Below are 20,419 nucleotides of genomic sequence, written 5' to 3' on the forward strand. Positions count from 1 at the left end.
TCTTCCCTCCTCAGTGGCCATAAAGAAAGAATCCGAGACTCTTAAAGTCCATGCCACTATCAGGTTAGGCAGAGATCTCAGATTGCTGTGGAGGGAGGCTGCTTTCTTTTCTTTCCTCTGGAAAATTCATGTACAGTAGACAAGAAGGGGGAGGCGGGGAGGAACACAGCAATGTCTGTTTTTCTTCCTTCAGAAATAAAATTCCATCACAATTTTCTCAAATTCTGCACTACTCCTGTTCCTTTTCAAGCTGTGATTTCCGTAGGTAGGCTCTAAAGGCAGCTTAGCTCCCCCTGTGCTAGGCATCTGTACTGTACAGTCTTCCCACATCCTCTCGCTAGCAGTGGAGTGCATACTTCTGCATCAGAATTGTTACTGCTGACCACTTCCCTAGCAGTGGTGTGAACAGTTTTGCAGCAGGATTATTACTGCTGACCTGTTTCCTTGCTTTTTTTTTTTTTTTTTTTTTTTTTTTTTAATATGAGACGTGACATAGTTGTGTGCCCACTTCCACAAGGGACAAAAATGTTTTTTTCCCAGCCTGTTTCTCTTCCAGTTGAACTATTTGGCTCTTTTATGTGACAATATGCAACGTTCAAAATAGATTGTAATAATGCTACAAATTACTTCTGATACTACTGGGTTGATTTAAATTACAGCTCTGCCAGGTGTCCATTCTTCTGGCAGAAGCTTCTGGGAAGCAGAATTAGAAAGAAATTAGCTCAGATTAGTTGTCCAGTGTCTTAGCACCTTTCTGCCTTCATCATCTGCTAAAATAACATGCCGGCTATTATGAGCCCTTGCCTGATGCAGTCATACGCTGCTGACTTTGCTCCAGGAGCAGCACCTTCTGGCAGAGGAATTATGTTCACAGTCAGAAAGGGGAAAGGAAAGATCTTGAATCTCAGTAGGCATTTGTTGCAGTGCAAGTAAGTCAAATCTCTTTGAAAAGGCAGATAAAGAAAAAGTCTGATTGACAGACTATTACCACATACCATTTTTTGTCCATACTCTACTAATTTTTGCTTATCTTTATGTTTTTACAGCTTTGTAACATCTTGTTGGCTGCAACAGTGTTTTGAAGCACATCGAATCCGGAGTAATAGTTGTGTGCAACTTTTTTTTTTTTTTTCTGCTTGGAAGATTCTTGCTACCCTTGAATAAACAGAATAAATGAACTTCAACACTGCCAAGAGGACACACAGATGCTGTGAAGGAGTCTGAGAGTAAAAAGGCACCAGTGCCTAAACTGCCCTTTTTGTCTTTTATTGCTAACAGTCTGTAGGTTTCTGACAACAATTTTACATCTTCAGTAAAGAGAATATAGAGCCTTTTTGCAGAACTCAAAATCCAGAGTACCAGAAAACCTTTCTGTGGTTTGTCTCCATTTAGGTTTACATATATCTTAGTACCAGTACTACATCGAATATTCGTGGTAGCTTCGGTGTGACCTGAAGAATATTTCTATCCACCAAATAAAAATGAAAACCAAAAAAGACATCAGTGCTTTTAGATACAGAAATTAAAACGTCCATGGAAAAGAATGTTACCAATTTACACATGGGGTATTTTCAACCTAGACAAATATGTTACAGTTTGAAGTCAAACACCTTCTTCAAGGTTACTGGTAGCCATGTAGGGCCAAGCTCATTTGATCATCCCATGAAGAAGTGATAACTTGATCGCTGTAGATCTGACTCAGTGCTAAGCTCAGTATTTCTTTCTTTTCTTTGTAGAACCTCAGTTCTTGCCCGGCTTTCCTGACTTCCTCCAGTTCCCTAAGAGCCACTTGCAGCTCTTGGGAAATAATTCCTGGAGATTCTTGCTCCTTCATAATCCAGTCCAGGGCCATGTGACTTCTCATCTTTTCATCTAAGGAATACTGGGAATAGTAGGAAATTACTTCCTATTATTCAGGAAAGTAACAACAGATATGGAAGTTAGTTACAATTTTTTATTTTTTTTTCCCAACAGTTTCCTCAAGAACAATTCAGCTGGGCAAAAATTACACAGCAATCCTTTTGTAACATTCTATACATCTTTAATAAGCTGATCACTACAAGGGAATAAAATGTCCATCAAATGTTGAATTACTTTATAAGAGGCTTAAAATATTAAGATGGAACTAAATTTGCCTATGATTTTTCTTGAAGAGAGGTGACTTTTTAAATGCTAAAAGTAATTTTCTTCCCTTTGGAAAACTCCGAATGCATATTTTTCTGTAGATTGTAGTACAGTACAAAACTTAATTTCGGAAGTTAAAAAATGTCTTGAAATTTTTCAATCTAATGCATTTACAAATGTTTTCCCAAAAATGGAAGTCAAACCATGCTGGGGTAACAGTTTTTCTCCAGTCAATTTTCTACCTGTTTCTTGATAGATAAAACTGAAAATAGTCCAGGGCTTCTTGCAGTGATAACAAGGGACAAATACAGAACATGTAAATGTATTTTAAAATTTAGCTTTGTCTGAAGTCCTGCTTATATCAAAATAAAGTAAAAATACATTAATTCAGAACTTCAGAAAGTATATAGATTTACATATTTTAACCTCAGGTAGTTACCCACTCACACAGCCAACTTTTAGATGTTAGTTATGTCATACCTGCCGGGAGCACTTTGTTTCACGAAGGGCTTTAAGGCTTCCGTTCCAGTGTAGAAGCTGAAAGACAATCATCAGCTCCTGCAAAATGGAAGCATACTGATTACAGATTGAAATTTTTGAAAAACACACCTTTTCACTTAAGAGAAAAAAGAAATAGAGCAGATTTGGTGTTTAAAGGTGATGACATAAAGGAATAATATTAATCCAAATCCCATTAGAAGTTAAAATGAAAGGCTTATAGCCAGGGAGCTGACTTCTTCTTTTGATGCAAATAGAGTACTAAAAATCATGGAATCATAGAGTCATTCAGGTTGGAAAAGACCTCCAAGATCATCTAGTCCAAGCTTTAACCTTGTACTGACAAGTCCACCACTAAACCATGCTACTAAGTTTTAGGCTATCCTCCTAGGCTTGTGGAGGAATCAGACAGTGCAGCTCAGCACTGAAAAGCCAGATTTGGTGGTGGGGATGAGGGATGTAAATGTTTAAAACTGAGGGATTTATCTCCCAGATAGTTAAATCTTTGGGGGGTCTAGATCTCCTACATCTGAGCAGGCTGTTACGTTTTCACACATATGCAGGATGTGCAGTCAATTAAAAAATGTGACCGCCAAGCGGGCGGCGTTTTACATGCAAAGGAATGTTTTGCCTGAGGATCCTGAATCAAAAAGGGAGACACCTGCTCTTTCCACACTGGAAGCTTTAAACAACTGTGTACATTCAGGGGCCTGCTGTGAAACATGCGAGGTTTCCAGGACTGCAATTACTTGCAGGCACGCACGATGGCCACCCATAATCATATTCTAAGCAATATAGATTTAAGATTGATCTGCAAAGAAGCTCTTACTTGCTTTTAGGTGACCACTACAACCTTGTCTGTAATCATAGTGCTGTGGTATTTAGAGCTTTAAATTACTTACTTTCTAACCTTCATTGTGATGTGGTAAAATTACTGAGATGGAAATTACTGGGAAATTACTGAGGGTGTACTCGATCCCCTCATCCAGATCATTGATAAAGGTATTGAAGAGAACTGACACCAGTACTGAACCCTAGGGGACACCAATAGTGACTGGCCTCCAAATGGATTTAACTCCATTCACCACGAGTCACTCAAAGCTTCTTGTCTTACTTGTCAAAGTGGTGAGGAAAAGACTCTAAATTTTAATTAGGATAATTTTGGATTTGGATTTATAAACATATTTTCTTTCACAAAACTCTCTTCTTGTAGGCCACAGCATATTACTCCTTTAAATGTGGTTGCATTTTGAGTGTGTTCTTTCTCAAAGCCTGATTTTTTAAAGTCATTTCTCAAATTCCTGTTGGCTTCCACCCCTGCATGAAGTGCATCTTGGGAATGGGAGAAGGAGTAAGATTGGACATCAGAAGGATGTAACTTAAGCCACAGCGACTCTCCTGAAAGTATATGATTTCCAGTGCAGTATCTTTATTTATGATATTAAATAAATAGGGCAGCTTTTCCCTTGATGACATTTTTCACTCTGGGTTAGATATGCCACAATGAAATGTTACTTATAACTCAGCTAGAATGCATAGGCTTCTGCAAAAATGCAGTGCAAAATGGGCATGCTCTAGGAATATTCATACTATTTTCCCAAATTTGCTCCCCCTCTCCACTCATTTGAAATTTGTGTGCGGCTGTGTCTTGCTTGCAGCAGTAAGGTGAAGCAGAATGGCCCCCCATAACATAGCACCTACTTCCGGTTACCTTGTGTTATTCGTTAACCTCAAGCAAAACTTTACAGTATATTGCAGGCTGTTTAAGGTTTATATGACTTCACCCCAATTCATACTTCATCAAATGGAGGAAAAGCAAACATAGAAATATGTACCTACATTGGTACCTATATGAAATAACTGTTTGTGGATGGAGGTTTTACGTATGGTTTGGTTAACTTAGAAAACTGCAAAAAAGCAACTGGAGATTTTGTTATTGTCTTGATATTTGATATTGATATTTTGATATTGTCTTGATAGTCTTTTCTGAAGTGTTTTTTTCAGTTCTGAAAGGTTTTTTCAATTGGTGTAAAATTTTGAAAAGGCTCTGACAGAGGATCAGAAGTGGTCAACATTCCATTGAAATGACCAGAATTACAAGAATATTTGCCCTTAGATGTTACATTAGGCCCTGTGTGACAATTTATTCACCCATATTCACAGAATCACAGAATCGTCTAGGTTGGAAGAGACCTCCAAGATCACCCAGTCCAACCTCTGACCTAACACTAACAAGTCCTCCACTAAACCATATCACTAAGCTCAACATCTAAATGTCTCTTAAAGACCTCCGGGGATGGTGACTCAACCACTTCCTACAGTATTTCTAGGTTCTCTTTCAAATTCCAGTGCAGGAAGTCAGGTGCTCTCTCACTAGGATGCACCAGTCCAGTATACATCTAGTATAAGGTTAGTGTCCAGAATATTTTCTCAAATTATATATATTTATCTTCATTTTTTTCATCAGGATGTGGAATAAAAGAGCGCATTTTATTGTTCTTTTAGATATTAGTAATGAAATTAAGTTGCTTCATTCAGCTGTGAATGATGCAGAAGCCGCACTGTTATCCTGATACCTGAAATTCCAGCATTGTCTTTCCAATGTTTGACTCTAGCATGTAATGATAGGCTCCAATACTAGTACTGGGGTCATCAGCATCCTTTAGGTTACCCTTAGGGAAGAAACAAGAGAATGTGATTAGAATGCAAGTGGTTGCTTTTTGATGTGATGTATATTTTATAGTTATTAACATGTTTTATTCCTGCAATCCTGAGTCATTTTTAATGCCCCTCCATTCCTTTCCCCAGCAAACTGTTTGGGAGTCTGTTTTTGTAAATCATAGTTACCTTGGATGTTATTGCTTTCACCAACGTTTTGTGTACCATCTGATTACTGTGAAATGACCCTGGCAACTGGTAAACTCTGGTTTCTTTCTCTTTAAACACTGACGAATTTAGCATTAGAGATTTCAATGCCTTCACATGTTTCTGGGTCTTCCCAGAGTGACAGAAAATCAGAGTGCTAAAGTGCCTAATGACCTGTTGGTCACTGGTAGGAGGAAAGAAATTGTGGGATTAACCAGAAATGCTTTAATGTTTACTTTGCAGTAAGCATTTAGCACTCCAGAGGCTTCCCTAGCTAGCCTCCAATGCAGCTCCTACTGACCCTTAAATATTTTTTCTGCTGATATATTTATAGTTTATCTGATGTGCCCTTCGTCGTGGGTGTGATTTTCACACTACCTGCTCAAGAATTCTTTCATTTCTGTCTAGCCAGGCTGCCACTAGTCTGATTATTTCTACTCCCCCAAAAAAGGCTGGCATTATTGTAAAGAAGACATATAATTTTGAGAGAAAAAAGGCCATTAGGAAGCTTTAATTTCTCTACAAAAAGAAAAATTGTATAGGTGAAGTAACTGGTCATCCTGGAGCTCCTACAAAGGCTTATACTAGGTGTAAAGACAAAAGGAAATATGAGACTGGGGAAGGAAAAGATGCAGAAAAGAAAGGGAAACAATCTGTTATTGTTCTGTCCAGACTTGTTTTTCCCTCCTCAGTCAAAAAGATAAAATACTCTCTTGCTTTGACAGCCCTAACATAAATTGACTGTAATGGGACTATAATGAGGGACTAGATTTTTGAAGCAGTTCTTGGTTTTTCTTATAAACCAAAGCAAACCTCCTGAGCACTTCTGAAATAATCTGACAGTGATTGGTGGCTCAGCAGTATATAATGTTCTTATGTTAATGCCCTGCTGCCCTTTAACTGATCTTTGAAGTCCCAGTGCTCTATTGATAGGAGAGTCATCTCCTGGCTCCAGGATTTACTAATCTCTGTGGTAATGTTGCTCATCCATCTAAAGCCTTAAGTATAACAGTTTGAGGTGAGTCAACAAAATGTCCCTTCAATTAAATCAGTTCTGTCTAGTTTCAGGCATCTAAGAAATTCTTAGTACCCAAATAGTACCCAAATACTAATAGCCAAATGCTGACTGTGTAGGTTTCGTATCTCATAATGTACGTCTATAGAATGAGTACATTTAATAAAGTATATCTATGACCATACTGATGAAGCATGATGACATGGTCCATAGTTTTACATTTAATTTTTCAATATAATTCAAAAGCTGTATGAATTAGCCAGGTAGAGCAAGGGGCTGAGTTTCACTTAAATTCGTTCTCTCCCCTCTCTTTTGTAGGGGAAAACCTAGAAAAAGGAATGAGATAATTTTGGACAGATTCCTTTGCATAACCCCAGGTGTTCAATGGCAACTTAAGAAAGTTAAACAGATTTCTACCCAATATGGTTCCACTGAACTGCAAGTAAATTTATGGCTTTTGGATGCTGTAGCGTTAACACACCACTTCTGCAATATTTATGCTGGCTTTTAAATATCCCTAAGGAAATCCAAGCAGAACTCAGTGAAGCATATAACCTTTTACCTCAAAAATTTCCATAAAAAATGATAAATTACTTGAATCAAAACTCCCTTTAAATTGCATACGCAAATAAATCATGCTCTATTTTTCCTAACTTTTATGGATTTTTGTCCCTCTAAAATGTATAAAATTCACAATACTGGAAAAGAAAAACATTCTTTCATCTGTAAAACAGATACAGACCAGACCTCCTTACACTCATCTGTTTCTATATCGTTCCCCAAGTACATCTCATGAGGGACTACAACACTTTCTGCTCAGAAGGTGAACACTACAGATCATGTCACAAAATACAATAGTGATGCTTCTAAAGTTTTAAATATCTCTTCCACATTTATTATCAAAAATGTCTTCTGCAAACATATGAGAAAATCAGTTAATCTTTCCTTAATCTATGATACATGCCTTTTAGCAAATCAATATTTTCATTTTAAAAGATTTCTAATACCCTCAGATGATACTTGCTACATTGTACTGTTGTAAACTGTAAATATTTTTTTTTAACTGTAAATATTTTATCTAGGTATACCAGAGAAAACAAACCATGAGCAGACTTTAAGGACTAACACAGCTTTTCAAAAATGATGTTTTAATACGACTATATTAAACATAAAATTGACTTGGACAATCTTTAGTACCACAAAGGTGAAAAAAATCACTAAAACCTTATTTGTTGGCTGGTGAAAATCCACTAGTTTTGGAGAATAATAATAATGTATATTTCATTCATTAACACTCTTCTCACGCGCTATCTGTTGATCATTGGTAGAGAAGAGATAGTAGGCTACGTGAAACTTTGATTTGATGATCTACAAGATCATACATACGTTCACTTGTTTTTTCTCTCCTGATTTATTTTATTATTCTTTTTGTACTTACACTGGTTGAGGAAACAGCCTCCCGAACACTTTCTATGATGAATTCCTTTGTGATCCTGCGACAGGGAAGTTCATTGAAGAGAGAGTTGATGAGAGCCACTTTTGCAGCATCTCGCCTTGCTTCTGCTCTGCTTAAGCAGCTCTGAAAAAGCACATAAATAATTTTGCAGGTCTCAGGCGTAGTCTGTATTTCCCATTGCATTTATGTGTGGTTTTTGTCTTTCAGTACCAGAAAGATAAATTAGATTTTTTTTTTAAATGATTTCTACTACTTATTAATTGCTTTTCTCACAAAATCTGACTTCTGAAAACCAACACTTCAAGCAGGAAAGAGCTTTACCATAAATTTTCATAAAATTTGTTGGCTTAAGTAAATATTAATTTATTTTATCAAAATTCTGTAATTTTTGTAAGCTTTTAATTGAATTTGTAAATAGTTACTGAAATAGTTACTGCATTAATTTACTGCTTATCAAACTTTCTACCTACAGCCATGTTGGGAGTGAATTAAATTTCAAAAAAATATTCCAGTGAAAATGCATCTTATTTTTTTGTTTTGTTTTGTTTTGTTTTTTCTTCAGAACAAGAGTCTGCTTTGCCATCTGTAAAGTAGAGTCACACTGGATTTCTTGGTGATTCTGTGCTTTGCTTCTTTTAAGCCAAATATACCGTGCGAGGAATTTTGAGGAGGTCTGACCACTGGAAAGGGACAACTTTGTAACAAAGTTGTCACCCTCTGTTCACTCCACCTTGCTGCAGAGCTCCTTAAACTAGCAGCTGCTTGTGTTACCAGCTGCTGGTACCTGCTGTCCTTGCACGTCTTACAGGGGGCTACTCACTAATTTAGTCTAATCTTCAGACGTTCCAGCTCATGTTAAATTTCTTTGGTTTTGTAATAAGGTATGAAAAATTCTTAGCTCTTTCAACAAGCAAACAATGTGCTCATAATTTTATTAAGGTTGGGATTTTTTCACTTAGGAGGTATGGGAAATTCTTAAACATGAACTCTGTGGGGTGACCTAGACAAAGTGTCACGCTGCTAGTTTTGTGGTCTAAGGTCAGAAGACATCCCCACTTCATCTTGCCCAACCTCTTGCATTACATATGTCACCAGGACTCTTCCACACACCCTACATCAAGCCCAAGACTTTAATTATGTCACAGCTTTTACAAGACTAAATAGTGTCCATGGACAGCTAAAAGTAAAAATCAAAGTACCAACAATGCCTGAGTCTCAGCAACTACAGGGAATTAAATCCATATGAAACTGCACCCTGGGCTTTCAGGCAGGCTTAAAAATGCCTTCAAAGATTTATGTTAACCTGACCAATGGGTGAAACTTTTCTGGAATCTCAAATCTGGGAAACAGTATGGACCTGAACAAGCAAGTAAGGCACTCAAGATGGAGAGCAGAGTGCAGATGCTCTGTGCTGTTTTAAGTTACTGCTCTGTCCTGGCTGGTGACTCAGTACCAGACAGGGCCCTTCTCTGATGCTGCAATGAAAAGCAGTCACTCTCAAAATCTGATTTGTCCATTCTTCCAGCTGCTGCCTCTCCACCCCACCAGTTGCATGTATACACAATAATTCATTTGGGAATGGGCTGAGAAAAATATTATATTTTACTGTAATAATAATAATTATAACAGCAATTTCCTAGTATTTCAAAACAACTAATTGACATTTGATTTCAATTGTCTTAATATAGAAATGAAGTATTATGGATATAATTAAGTCAATGTGTGACTGTGTTCCTCTACTATATTATGAATGGAGTGAAAAAACAGGGGAAATCAAAACCTGCCATGGTTATCAAGACCAAAGCCATTTTTGTAAAGATGTCCTGATTACATTTTTGTTAGACATGAAGGAAGGCAAACTTTTAAAAATACCTAAATGTATTTCAGATGGCAAGAAACACTGATAAACACATTTACAATTCGAGTGTTTAACTTTCTTCATGGCTGGCAAGTTGTGCTGTACTTGGAGATTTTATCTTACTTTAATTAATACATCCACTAGTTATCCATTTTCATTTGCAATGCTTGAAATGATAAACTGCATACTCTTTTGTGTTCAGTTACAGCAATATCCACAGATTCTTCTACAAGCTTTTTTTTTTTTTTTTTTTTATTACTATTATTATTTATTTATTCCTCCAGGCATTAACATATTCAGTAGCTAAAACTTTTTATTTAATTCTGCTGGATTGCTTCTATCCACTTTAATAAGAGGTGTGAATACACTGTATTGACTTACTACTGGGAGGCTTCTAATTATGATGTAATCATTGGTTTCCATCAAACAAACTGCTAACTGTATTATATGCAATGAAAATGGAAGCATAATACTCTGAAACAAGTAATGGTAAAGTTTAAAATGCTTGTTGTATTTTATGGTAAAATATTTTTTTTCATTTTAAAGAAAACCACTTTACCATCCCATTTAAAATAATATTTTTTACAAGTTTATTCACAAAAAATTGTTTTCTAGAAGAAAATTGAGTTTTATTTTATTTTATTTTATTTTATTTTATTTTATTTTATTTTATTTTATTTTAATTTAATTTTAATTTTATTCCTATCATGCTCTCTCAGAAGCTGCTGTCTCCTTGAATTTGCAAAATATCTAATGCTTTTATAGCTGTTTAAAGATGCCCAGGTCAAGTCTTTCATCACTGTGTATTTTTCTTTCATTATGCTTAAAGATTCTCTTGCAGGTTGCACATGACTCTGTTTTCCAAAAATCTGAGAACAGAACATGGATTTATGATTTCAATAATAAATGTTATAATATAAACCAAGCCAAAGAATTTGGATTTAAACCATCTTTGTGCAGATGAAAACTAGTAAAATGACATATAAAAGAATACTATTCACTTTTAAGTAAGACCAGAAAAGCAGTCTGCATATATTTATAGGCAAATGGTAAGTCTTGAGAGATCAAGAGATTTACAAATCTGTAAGAAGTGAAAAAAACAAAACAAAACAAAACAAAAAAACCCAACAACTTAAAATTTACTAAATTTAATGGGAGATATAAGAACTAAACCAAAAATGGAGATTATATTTTAAAGAGATGACATATGACTTTTCTCTGTGATTTTTTTTTTCTTTTAATTTATATACTATTTTCTCAGTCCTAAAAGGACTAAACTGATTAGAGCTCATTTTTGCTGGGGAATAAAATGGTAAAATCTTAACATATTTTCTCAGAGGGCAAAGATTTCAATGACTCTTTGGCTCAGTTTTACAAAGAAGCCTTGCATTATCCAAAGCTGAAGCTTTGGTGGAAAATGCAGCGAAGATCTCACAGCCAGCCATACCAATGGTCTAGCTCTTCAGGAGCTTCAGCCTCCAGAAAAGATAGGGTAGGGGACATTTCTTCTGTGATGTTGTGCTATAACACATACTGAAATATTGGTAGTCATGCCCACTCTTAACATGCTGTTTTTTAGGACTTTTGATATTTTAACTGAAAAGGGATAAAAAAGCCTTAGCCTCGGTCCCCACAGGGAAAAGATGACGTTGACTGGGCTAATATGGCTGGCAATGAGCAAGACCCAATGAAGCAGGTACATCACAGTACTTCTGAAAAGCAGAAAACGAGGAAAGTAACATTTAGTTTAAAGATGATAGTTTTGTTCTCAGTAGGTGAGTATATTCAAAAAGCATGAATGTTTCATTGTAACCCATTTCTACTTGGATAATTGCTATCTGTCTTAAACAGCAAGTTTACCTCCCATACGCCATGGTGCTGTAAGCATTAATGCTACTGGCCAAACCCTGTGTATGTAAAATGCACTTCTGCTGGTCAATTACCCCCTGCAATGTGAGCACATGCAAAGTGCACAAGTCAGCTCTGGCTTCGTCTAATCCCATGACAGCTCCATGCAGACTGCTGCTGCGCTGCTGGGGCACTGTGATAAAACCTGCCTCCTGCTGCCAGTCACAGCAAGACCTGAAGTCACCCTAGAGGATCACAGTCAAAGCCAGGTACCTCCTGGCTGTCTCCTCCCCTTCTGCTGGGTGCCTGCCAGGACTTGAAACACTGAAGCATCATCCCTGTAACCAGTGAAACTAGTTTTGGGACTGCTCAGTCTGGAGAAGAGGAGGCTCAGTGGGGAGGTGGTCGGAGGGTGTAAAGAAGACAGAGCCAGGCTCTTGTCAGTGGTGCCCAGCACCAGGACAAGAGGTAATGGTCACAGTCTGGAACACAAGCACTTCTCAGCTGTGCAGGTTTCCAAGTACTGGCATAGGTTTCCCAGACAGGTACAGAGATATTCAAAAGTTGCCTGGACATGGTCCTGGGCAACCCGCTCTTGGTGGGCCTTCTTGAGCAGAAGTTGGATCAGACAGTCCCTTCCAACCTCAACCATTCTGTGATGCAGAGAAAAGAGGAAAAGGCCTTTAAAGGGAGGTTAAAAAACTGACATTGGACAATAAAGTGTGTGGAGCAATCACTTAGACCAAAACATTGGGCGTAACGTTTCAGACCCAGAAGACTTCCCCTGCCCTCTGTGAAGTTTTCTACCTCTGCTTCAATAGTCTTTCCAGTGATTCCTTTGTTTCTAGGGGCTGGCTATCCAGCTGTGTCCACCTGGATGAATAAAAGGAGTCCCACTTGTCCTTAATGGCAAAAAGGAAGTCCCTCCTGCCCTGCTGCTATCTTCCCTAACCCTGACATCCAGGACAGGAACTGCTGCAGCTCCCTAATACTACGTCAGCCATCTTGGACAGCTTGGTAGTTGAGGCAGCTGAAAGCCCACACAAGTGTTTGCTGCCACTGTTACGGCAGCAGTGAGGGAAGATTTCATGGCCTCTTTACCTAATCACCAATATGAGCCAGCCACTTTAGGAAAACTAACATTTTCCTTGTCCATTTGTAGTGCTGTGGTTTCAGAGTTTAGACACTAGCCTTACCTTGGCTTGTGCCTCATGTAATTCTTTTGAACAGCAAGTTTTAACAAACATCAAATTTATATTGCTGCACAGTGGGTGAGCCTAATTGGTCCTTGCTGACTGCAGGCAATACTGGTAACAAACACTATGCTATTTATGCTGTTTCCTCATGCCCCATATTTGCTGTCTTATTTATACACACGTGAAAAAAATATTGAAACATCTACTGAATTATTCAAACCTTTAAGATCAGGGAGACAGTACTTGTTGATTTTAAATGGCTGATTTTTGGCCCTTGTTAAATCCCTTAACAAGAATTGAACTGAGACCTTAACTAGTGACATCACACAGGCTGCACGAAAAGGTGTTTTTATTTTATTTTATTTTATTTTATTTTATTTTATTTTATTTATTTATTTTTTTAGTCATACCTTTATGAAGGTAAATTTCAGAAAAAAACTTATAACCTGGAGCTGGGGAGGGAAGTAGAGCACTGGAGCTTTATGTATTTACTTGGCTTCTTCATTGCCCTTCTTTTTTTTTAATGTCCTTTATCACCATTGCACTCTCTTTTTCTACCTAGAGATGTTCCCATCTTTCACCCTGCTTCATGGTAAAGGGTCAGCCAGACCATGTGTGGATGAAGGCTGGATATAGAAGTAAATATTCTGTCCTTTGTAGAAAGATATGGTTCTTCTGTTTTATGGTTGGTTGTTGTTGTGGTGGTGGTCTTTTAAACTGTTAATTCGGCTATATATCACTTGGGAGTGCTAGTAACATATAACTAATGTCCTTCAGATTGTTAAAGTGCAAAAAAATCATAGAGTACATCAATTCAGGGAAAAAAAAAAAAGGTGTTCCTTTTTTTGTATGTCTCCAGATGGAAATGACCAGCATTAAAGTAACTTTACTAGACAGTAGACAGTATTTTAAACAGACCCCTTGTTAAAGCTAAGACCTGCTCAGGCTTTACAAGGAAGGTGTTAGGAATGTTTGAATTAAATATGAAGTCATAATTTATTTAAATTAAGATTATATAATAATATTCAGGCCAGATCACGAACCATGTACTATTCATACAATAAAGACTTTGTTTACTTATAACTCCTTTGAGTTATTTAATTTTATAATTCCAGTTTATTGAGACTTAAAAAGTTTCTAAATTCGTTGGCTATTATATAGCTCTTATATTGGCTATATATAGAGTTCATGTCTGTCTTCATACCAGCACTTGCAAAGTGTTCTAGCTCAAATACTAGTTACCAGCCATTTTCACTAGCTGTGCAGCACTTTCTGGGTGTACTATCAGTATTTTAATGAGCTTGCAGAAGAATAACGTTTTCCCTATTTTGCAATACATGTGGTATTTTCAAACCAAAGACAATAATAGATGCATAAAGCTTAAACTTTCACTGATTTTCTACCACAACATTATTCTAAATTTCTGAAGTTAGCAGTTCTTTCATTTTTAAATTCATAAGTGTCTCCATTCTTTTTGACTCTCATCTCTTTTAGAAGTGTCCAACACTTTGCTGATGATAATTTAGAGAATTTTTACATTAATAGAAAAGCTAATGGAGCTCTTGTCCTGTAGTCCTTTCTTCACTGAAAAGTAGAGAAAGGATCATCTCTTGTGTGTGGTCATTTGTGGAATAAGACTACCTTACTTTGGTGGTGGGTTAGTCCATTACAGAACTGAAGCTGTGGACCAAGTCAGGGGGACCCAGGAAAGACAAAAGACACTCCTTGGGTGTTATGGGTTCTTAGTAAATGAATAGGTCTTATTTTAAGAGTATGGGGATCTTAGGAAAAGCAATTTTTTTTTGTTTTGTTTTGTTGTTTTTTTTTTTTTTTGTACTGATGAAGGCATAGGAAGCCATGTTCCAGACTCGTATTCTAGTTTCTTTGCAAACTATTTATGTTGTGGCAAAAGTGGACAAGAAAATTTAAAATAATGCAGAGGCATGCATAATGTATCTTGTTGAAGAGTTAGTATTTGAGAAGATAATACAGCCTTGGATTTTCTTTAAAAGATAGATAAATAAAAGGTGACTTTCTTAGCCTCCTGGTTGTGAAGCTGAAAAATGTGACAGTGTCACAGAGACTTTTACTCTGTGGGAAGCTCGAAACAATCTTCAACTTAAAGAATGGTGTGTTGTCCCAGATATCTGTCTGGGATGTTTATTCTACATCTCCTACACTGTATTTAGCTATGACCAGTCTTCACAAGTTGTTGATGAAGAGTTGAAAGTACCGCCATGAATGTCACCAATGACCATTACATACGTTTTGAAGCTTGTGTACTTTTTACTTTTAGTGAAGGTAGTGTTTGTAGTACTACTTTAAACTTGTAGTACTACTTTAAACTAGTAGTACTTTTGATAGCATTAATATTGTCGTGAGCAAAATCTATGGATGTAATTGAGGGAATATTCACTAGGTAATGACCTTCTATTTAATCAATTAAACTTCCATTAACGTGGAAAAAAAAAAGGATGAGATTTTAGTTGCATACACCTGTGTGTATTCAAGTCCTCCAGATTCAAAAAGTGCTAATGCACTCAAAATCTTGTATTTTTTATTTTTTGCTCTCAGCTATATTTCCTAGTCTAATAAAAGATATAATCTTTCGTTATAAAGCTTATTTTGATTAATAGTAGCAGAGAAATGCCAGCAAGTACATAAGAAAACAATAATTTGATATTTGAATCATCAGTTCAGGGAATGTTTACTGCTTCTATCCTTGGTGAGCTACAAACCCATTGTTCAAAAGAATTCATTGCTGTAGATGATCTCATTTGCAAAGATGAAAGCTAGGCTTGACTTTCAAACCCTTTTCACTGCATTTATAAAGTCAAAATATTCGGCATATTTCCCTTTGGTATTAAAAACAAAAACATATGCTAAAACCATGAGCAGTTTGATGCCTGAGTTCAGCAAGAGGGGTGCCAGAGGCCGATTAGATGGGCCTTATGTTGGTCCCTTTGTCATAAGTGAAAATTATTGCAGTTTTCAGAGTTAGTCATGGTATATGATTCCTGATATTAAGTACCCAGAACAAAAACGGGAGAGTAAATCTTTAAAATATCTAAGCAAATGAACAATTTTGACTGTGAAGTACCATGAAGTATATAATGTAATACATATCTGCTTGTCTTTAGGCAAGATAAGCATTCGGGTTAAGGATTCAGAACATTATTTTTATAAGGATTATTTAAAACAAGACTTAAGCAGGGACATTTGTATTTTGTCCTGTGTTGTGTTTCTTACCATTATTTAGTGGTGTCGTAAATATAATTACAGTATTTTTTAAGTGATCTGGACACTGAAATCCTTTATATCTCTAAATTAAGATATTGGAAATTTATTACTAAATTGTTCTAAACCTATTCAGTACATGTCTTTGTTGAAACATTTTCAATGAGACCCTCTGTACGCTCCTAATATATATATATATTTTTTTTTTTCCTGAAAGCGTTAATAAGACCAATCTCTTGATGTCTGTCTGCAACAGCTTAGCATGGGAACTGCACTGTCAAGCTGGCTTGCCTCGGCTTCTGTGTCAGTCAGATGCTTCTGAACTGTATTCCTGGCTGAATGTAACAGTGCAGCTATATAAGAGAAATACCTGATTCAGCATTTTGTAATGCACAGGGAATATTTTTTTTTTTTTTTAAGAAAAAAGAAACAAAGAAAAAGAAAAAAGGAGGGAGCAGGTCTTGATAAAATGTTGGCAAAATATGTATAAAGTCAATGACACACAAGGCAGCATAAGATTTTAGCAAAGAGAAAAATTGTAAAAAAAATGCTGTTTTCCTTTCTTACATCACAGTTTAAAGACTATAATGACAATTATCTTGCTTTGGCGTCATCACATGTTCCTGAAATGTTTGGTATTCAGGAAGTTCTAGGAGCAACTCTGTGAACTGTGCTTCCAACAGTTTCATAGTGAGGGCTGAATCATTAGGAAAAATAGGCCTGGAATGTTCGGAAGAGTCCATGAAGAGGCTATTATTTTCCTGGTGAAAAAGGGGAGCTTTGAAGTAGTTTACTAAAATTGTAACTGATGTTCTGGGAAGAATTCTAATTCTGTGTCAAATATTTGGTTGTTGAAGATTATTCTTCAACTGCTATTCTGAGACCTTCTGCGCAGGCCTAATTCCTGCATAGTAAGTAGGTGTTTCATAGTGTCGATACTGATGGAGCGAAAGTTTAAGCTATTGTTATCTACTGAAAGAAAGATAGAGGGTGGAGTGCTTTACAAAACAACCTTCCTCCTCCTGGAGACTGAAGGCGTCAAATTTAGCTTCAATTGTTATTTCACTGAAAGTGAAATTTGATCTGTATCTGGTTAGTTTTTATCCCTGTTCTGTATATTTTAGCACAGCTTTAGCATGGATTGGATGCTGCATATTACATTATGGTGAGAAATATCTTCCCATTTAATTGAAAAACAAACAAACAAAAAAAACGAAACAAAAAAAAAAAAAACACACACAAAGCTATTTCTCCACCATAAAAGATTTTACTATTTTCTGAAGGAAAGAAACTACACACACTTTGGTCTTGGATTCAACTGACAGAAATGCTTGAGTTACTCATAATGTTTCCATTTGCTGTAGATATGACTGGAAACCAGAGACAAGACTGGTAAAATCATTCCATACTCAATTAATTCCTAGAACTGTGTGTTGTTTTCCTTCTGGTACCTTGTCTGTCAAATCGGTGAGGGCTGGGACAGAGTGAGGTTGGAGAAGTCAAGTGTAGAATTCATTGTTACAGAAGTAGTTGCCCTGTGTCTTTTATAGCAAAACAATTTTCATAAATAAATATGTAAATAAATAGATAAAATTCCCCCGGCAAAGATTGGAAGCTGACACTTACCTGAAAGTTACCAAAGCAACTTCCTCCTGGCAAGGTAACATAGCTCACAAATGGTGGGCCCAGGGAGCTCAGTGATTCATACACAATGATGCCTTCACTTGGGAATATGGCCTTCTGCTTCTGTTTGCTTTCCCAGAACTCCTGCAATATTGCTACGACATTCACTGTCAAAGACATAAAAATGCTGAATGTAGGATGCACTACAAGTCCTTGATCTTAGTGTTTTCTGTGTTACACAAGAAATGCAGACATATGAGCTTGATACATTTATAAATCATTATCAATAATAAAATGTCTGTGATTGTCTCTGCTGGTGTGAAAATATGATTTTGTTGCAGTTTTGGACTTTCTGGGATTACAGGCTACTGTAGAACATAAATTGCAGGTCAGCAACATTGTACTATTAAGTCAATATGTTGGAACTTTGATATCACAGCAGCCATTGAGCTGCTCACTTTCAAACAAGAGAAAATGTTATACTCAAATTTCTCTTTATCCGTTCTCAAAAAAAACCCACATGGTCATGCAAGGAAAGCAGCTGACTTTTAATGCAAAACTTTATGAAGTAGCTGGGAAAAGGTGTTGTATATTATGATGATAATAGTTGCAGGCTATTGTGAAAATAGAAATGTGAAAACCAGAAATCCAGTTGACATGACTATTGAGCCAGTGCTCCAAAGTTTTACACTCTGTGGTGGAGTTTTCTCAACACTTTTTGGTTTGGACTCAAAAAGAATTTAGGTGTAGTTTATCTAGACTCCTTTTACAAAGCCATTTGTAGCTTAGAGATAAGTTACTTTTCTAGGAAATGACTACAGAAGGAAGAGCACCATACACATTTTCATTTTACCTGTGTCAAAGCTACCAGTCTTTCCTTTAGATCTTGCCATAGAAACCAGTCTATTGTCCTGGTTTCACTAGGATAGAGTTATTTTTCCTCCTAGTAGCTGGTATGGTGCTGTGTTTGGGATTTAGGATGAGAATAATGTTGATACTACACTGATGTTTTAATTGCTGCAGAGCAGTGCTTACCCTAAGCCAAGGACTTTTCAGCTTCTCACACTGTCCTGCCAGTGAGCAGGCTGGGGGTACAGTAGGAACTGGGAGGGGACAGGACCAGGACAGCCGACCCAAACTGGCCAAAGGGATGTCCCATGCCACGTGGTGTCTTGCTGAGCAATTAATATGGGGATGCTGGACGGGGTGGGGGGACTGGCTGCTTGGGGATAGGCTGGGCATTGGTCAGCAGGTGGTGAGCAATTCCATTGTGCATCACTTGTTTTGTATACATTAGTGGTATTAGTGCTGTTGTCATCATCATTATTATTTTCCTTTTTTTTTTTTTTTTTCTCTGTCCAAATAAACTGTCTTTATCTCAACCTACAGGCTTTTTTTTTTTTTTCTTTTTTTTTTTTTTTCTGATTCTCTCCCCCATCCCACAGAGGGAGGGGGGAGGGTGAGCAAATGGCTGCATGGTGCTTAGCTGTCTGATAAGTTAAACCACAACACTATGCAAAAAAAAAAAAAAAAAAAAAAGAAAAAACAAAACAAAACAAAAAACCAAACAGCTGTGTATGACATTCATCATTTCTCACTTGAAAATTTAAATTCAGAAGGTAAGAACTCTATTTCTTACTTTGGACCTTCCAGTGGAGTATGGAAGCCCTAGGCAACAGTATGTTACTACTTCAGAGTACTGATACTGGTTCAGTATCATGATGCTATCAAGTATTAGTTCATACAGGAATCACTGGCAGAGATAATTTTCCCCTTTCTTCATCTCATCTGAGCTCGTTAGTAGTGGAATAATGGAAAAGTGATCAATTTTGAGACAGTGTCACCCAGGTGGTAGCTCACATGCAATCTATGGACAGGGCATTGCTGTTTGCTGCAGGGTGAGCAATGTGAGCTCCAATATTGTCATTGCCCGTTTCCTTACTTCTGGCAGCTGCACAACAGCTTTTCTTGGCACAACAGCTTTTCTTGGCATTTAGCCATGACAAGGGCAGACGAACAGAGTGTGGTCATCACCAGTTCCCTTCTTGCTGTGCTCAAGCCATGAGGAAGTGCAGGCAGCGTGGTCTGAGCTCTGGGGAGGCAAGGCAGGGTGGTTGGAGCACACTGCTCTCTGCCACTGGATGGTGTCACAGATGCAGCAGCAGTGTTGGCCCCTACCAGTTCTGGCATTTTGAGTGGTTAAAGCTGCAGAACTCTCATGGCATTGGAATATTGTTTCACCATAAAGAAGAAAGCTACCTGAATAAAAGTATTTGTAACAGGAAACACGTTGGGATAACCACTGTCACAGTGCAGCTGTGAGAAAAACTGAAATATAGAGGAAGTCTTAACCACAGAAACTGACTTCTTATTTTCTAAATGATGATGAATGTGGGAGAAAAACTGGTCTACTAGCCAGGGAAACTGCTACCAGTACAGACTCCAAATGGTAATCCACCTTCAGAAACTGGTCTCTGGCTGAGTACCTCACTGATGTAAACATCTGAGTGTTTTTTTTTATGAGACCTTCTGCTCCACAGAGCATGCACACACATATTGGGTAACAACCTAATTTTAAACCCATTAAGTGAAAACTGATATTTGCACATAAAATTAATGAATGTAAAATTTCCAAGTTTAAACATGACTATTCAGTAGACACTGTTGCTTCAGTAGGGGAACAGTATTGGTGACATTCA

General features: G+C 37.1%; 1 protein-coding gene across 2 annotated transcripts in view; it reads right to left on the reverse strand.

Moving 5' to 3' along the window:
• Positions 1 to 437: 437 nt before the first annotated feature.
• LIX1 (limb and CNS expressed 1) overlaps positions 438 to 20,419 on the reverse strand; it is a 31,340-nt gene continuing 11,358 nt past the window's right edge. Inside the window, exons 2-6 of one of the 2 annotated variants that reach the window (XM_040540642.1) lie at positions 17,724 to 17,887; positions 7,941 to 8,081; positions 5,199 to 5,294; positions 2,605 to 2,682; positions 438 to 1,882 (exon numbers count right to left, since the gene is read on the reverse strand). In XM_040540642.1, coding sequence (XP_040396576.1) covers positions 1,622 to 1,882; positions 2,605 to 2,682; positions 5,199 to 5,294; positions 7,941 to 8,081; positions 17,724 to 17,887 — 740 coding nt within the window. In that variant the 3' untranslated portion in view covers positions 438 to 1,621. Of the gene's footprint in view, positions 1,907 to 2,604; positions 2,683 to 5,198; positions 5,295 to 7,940; positions 8,082 to 17,723; positions 17,888 to 20,419 lie in introns of both variants that reach the window. The other variant, XM_040540641.1, reaches the window with a different exon arrangement.

This window comes from Cygnus olor, chromosome Z, assembly GCF_009769625.2.
Source record: "Cygnus olor isolate bCygOlo1 chromosome Z, bCygOlo1.pri.v2, whole genome shotgun sequence".
Classification (NCBI taxonomy): Eukaryota; Metazoa; Chordata; class Aves; order Anseriformes; family Anatidae; genus Cygnus; species Cygnus olor.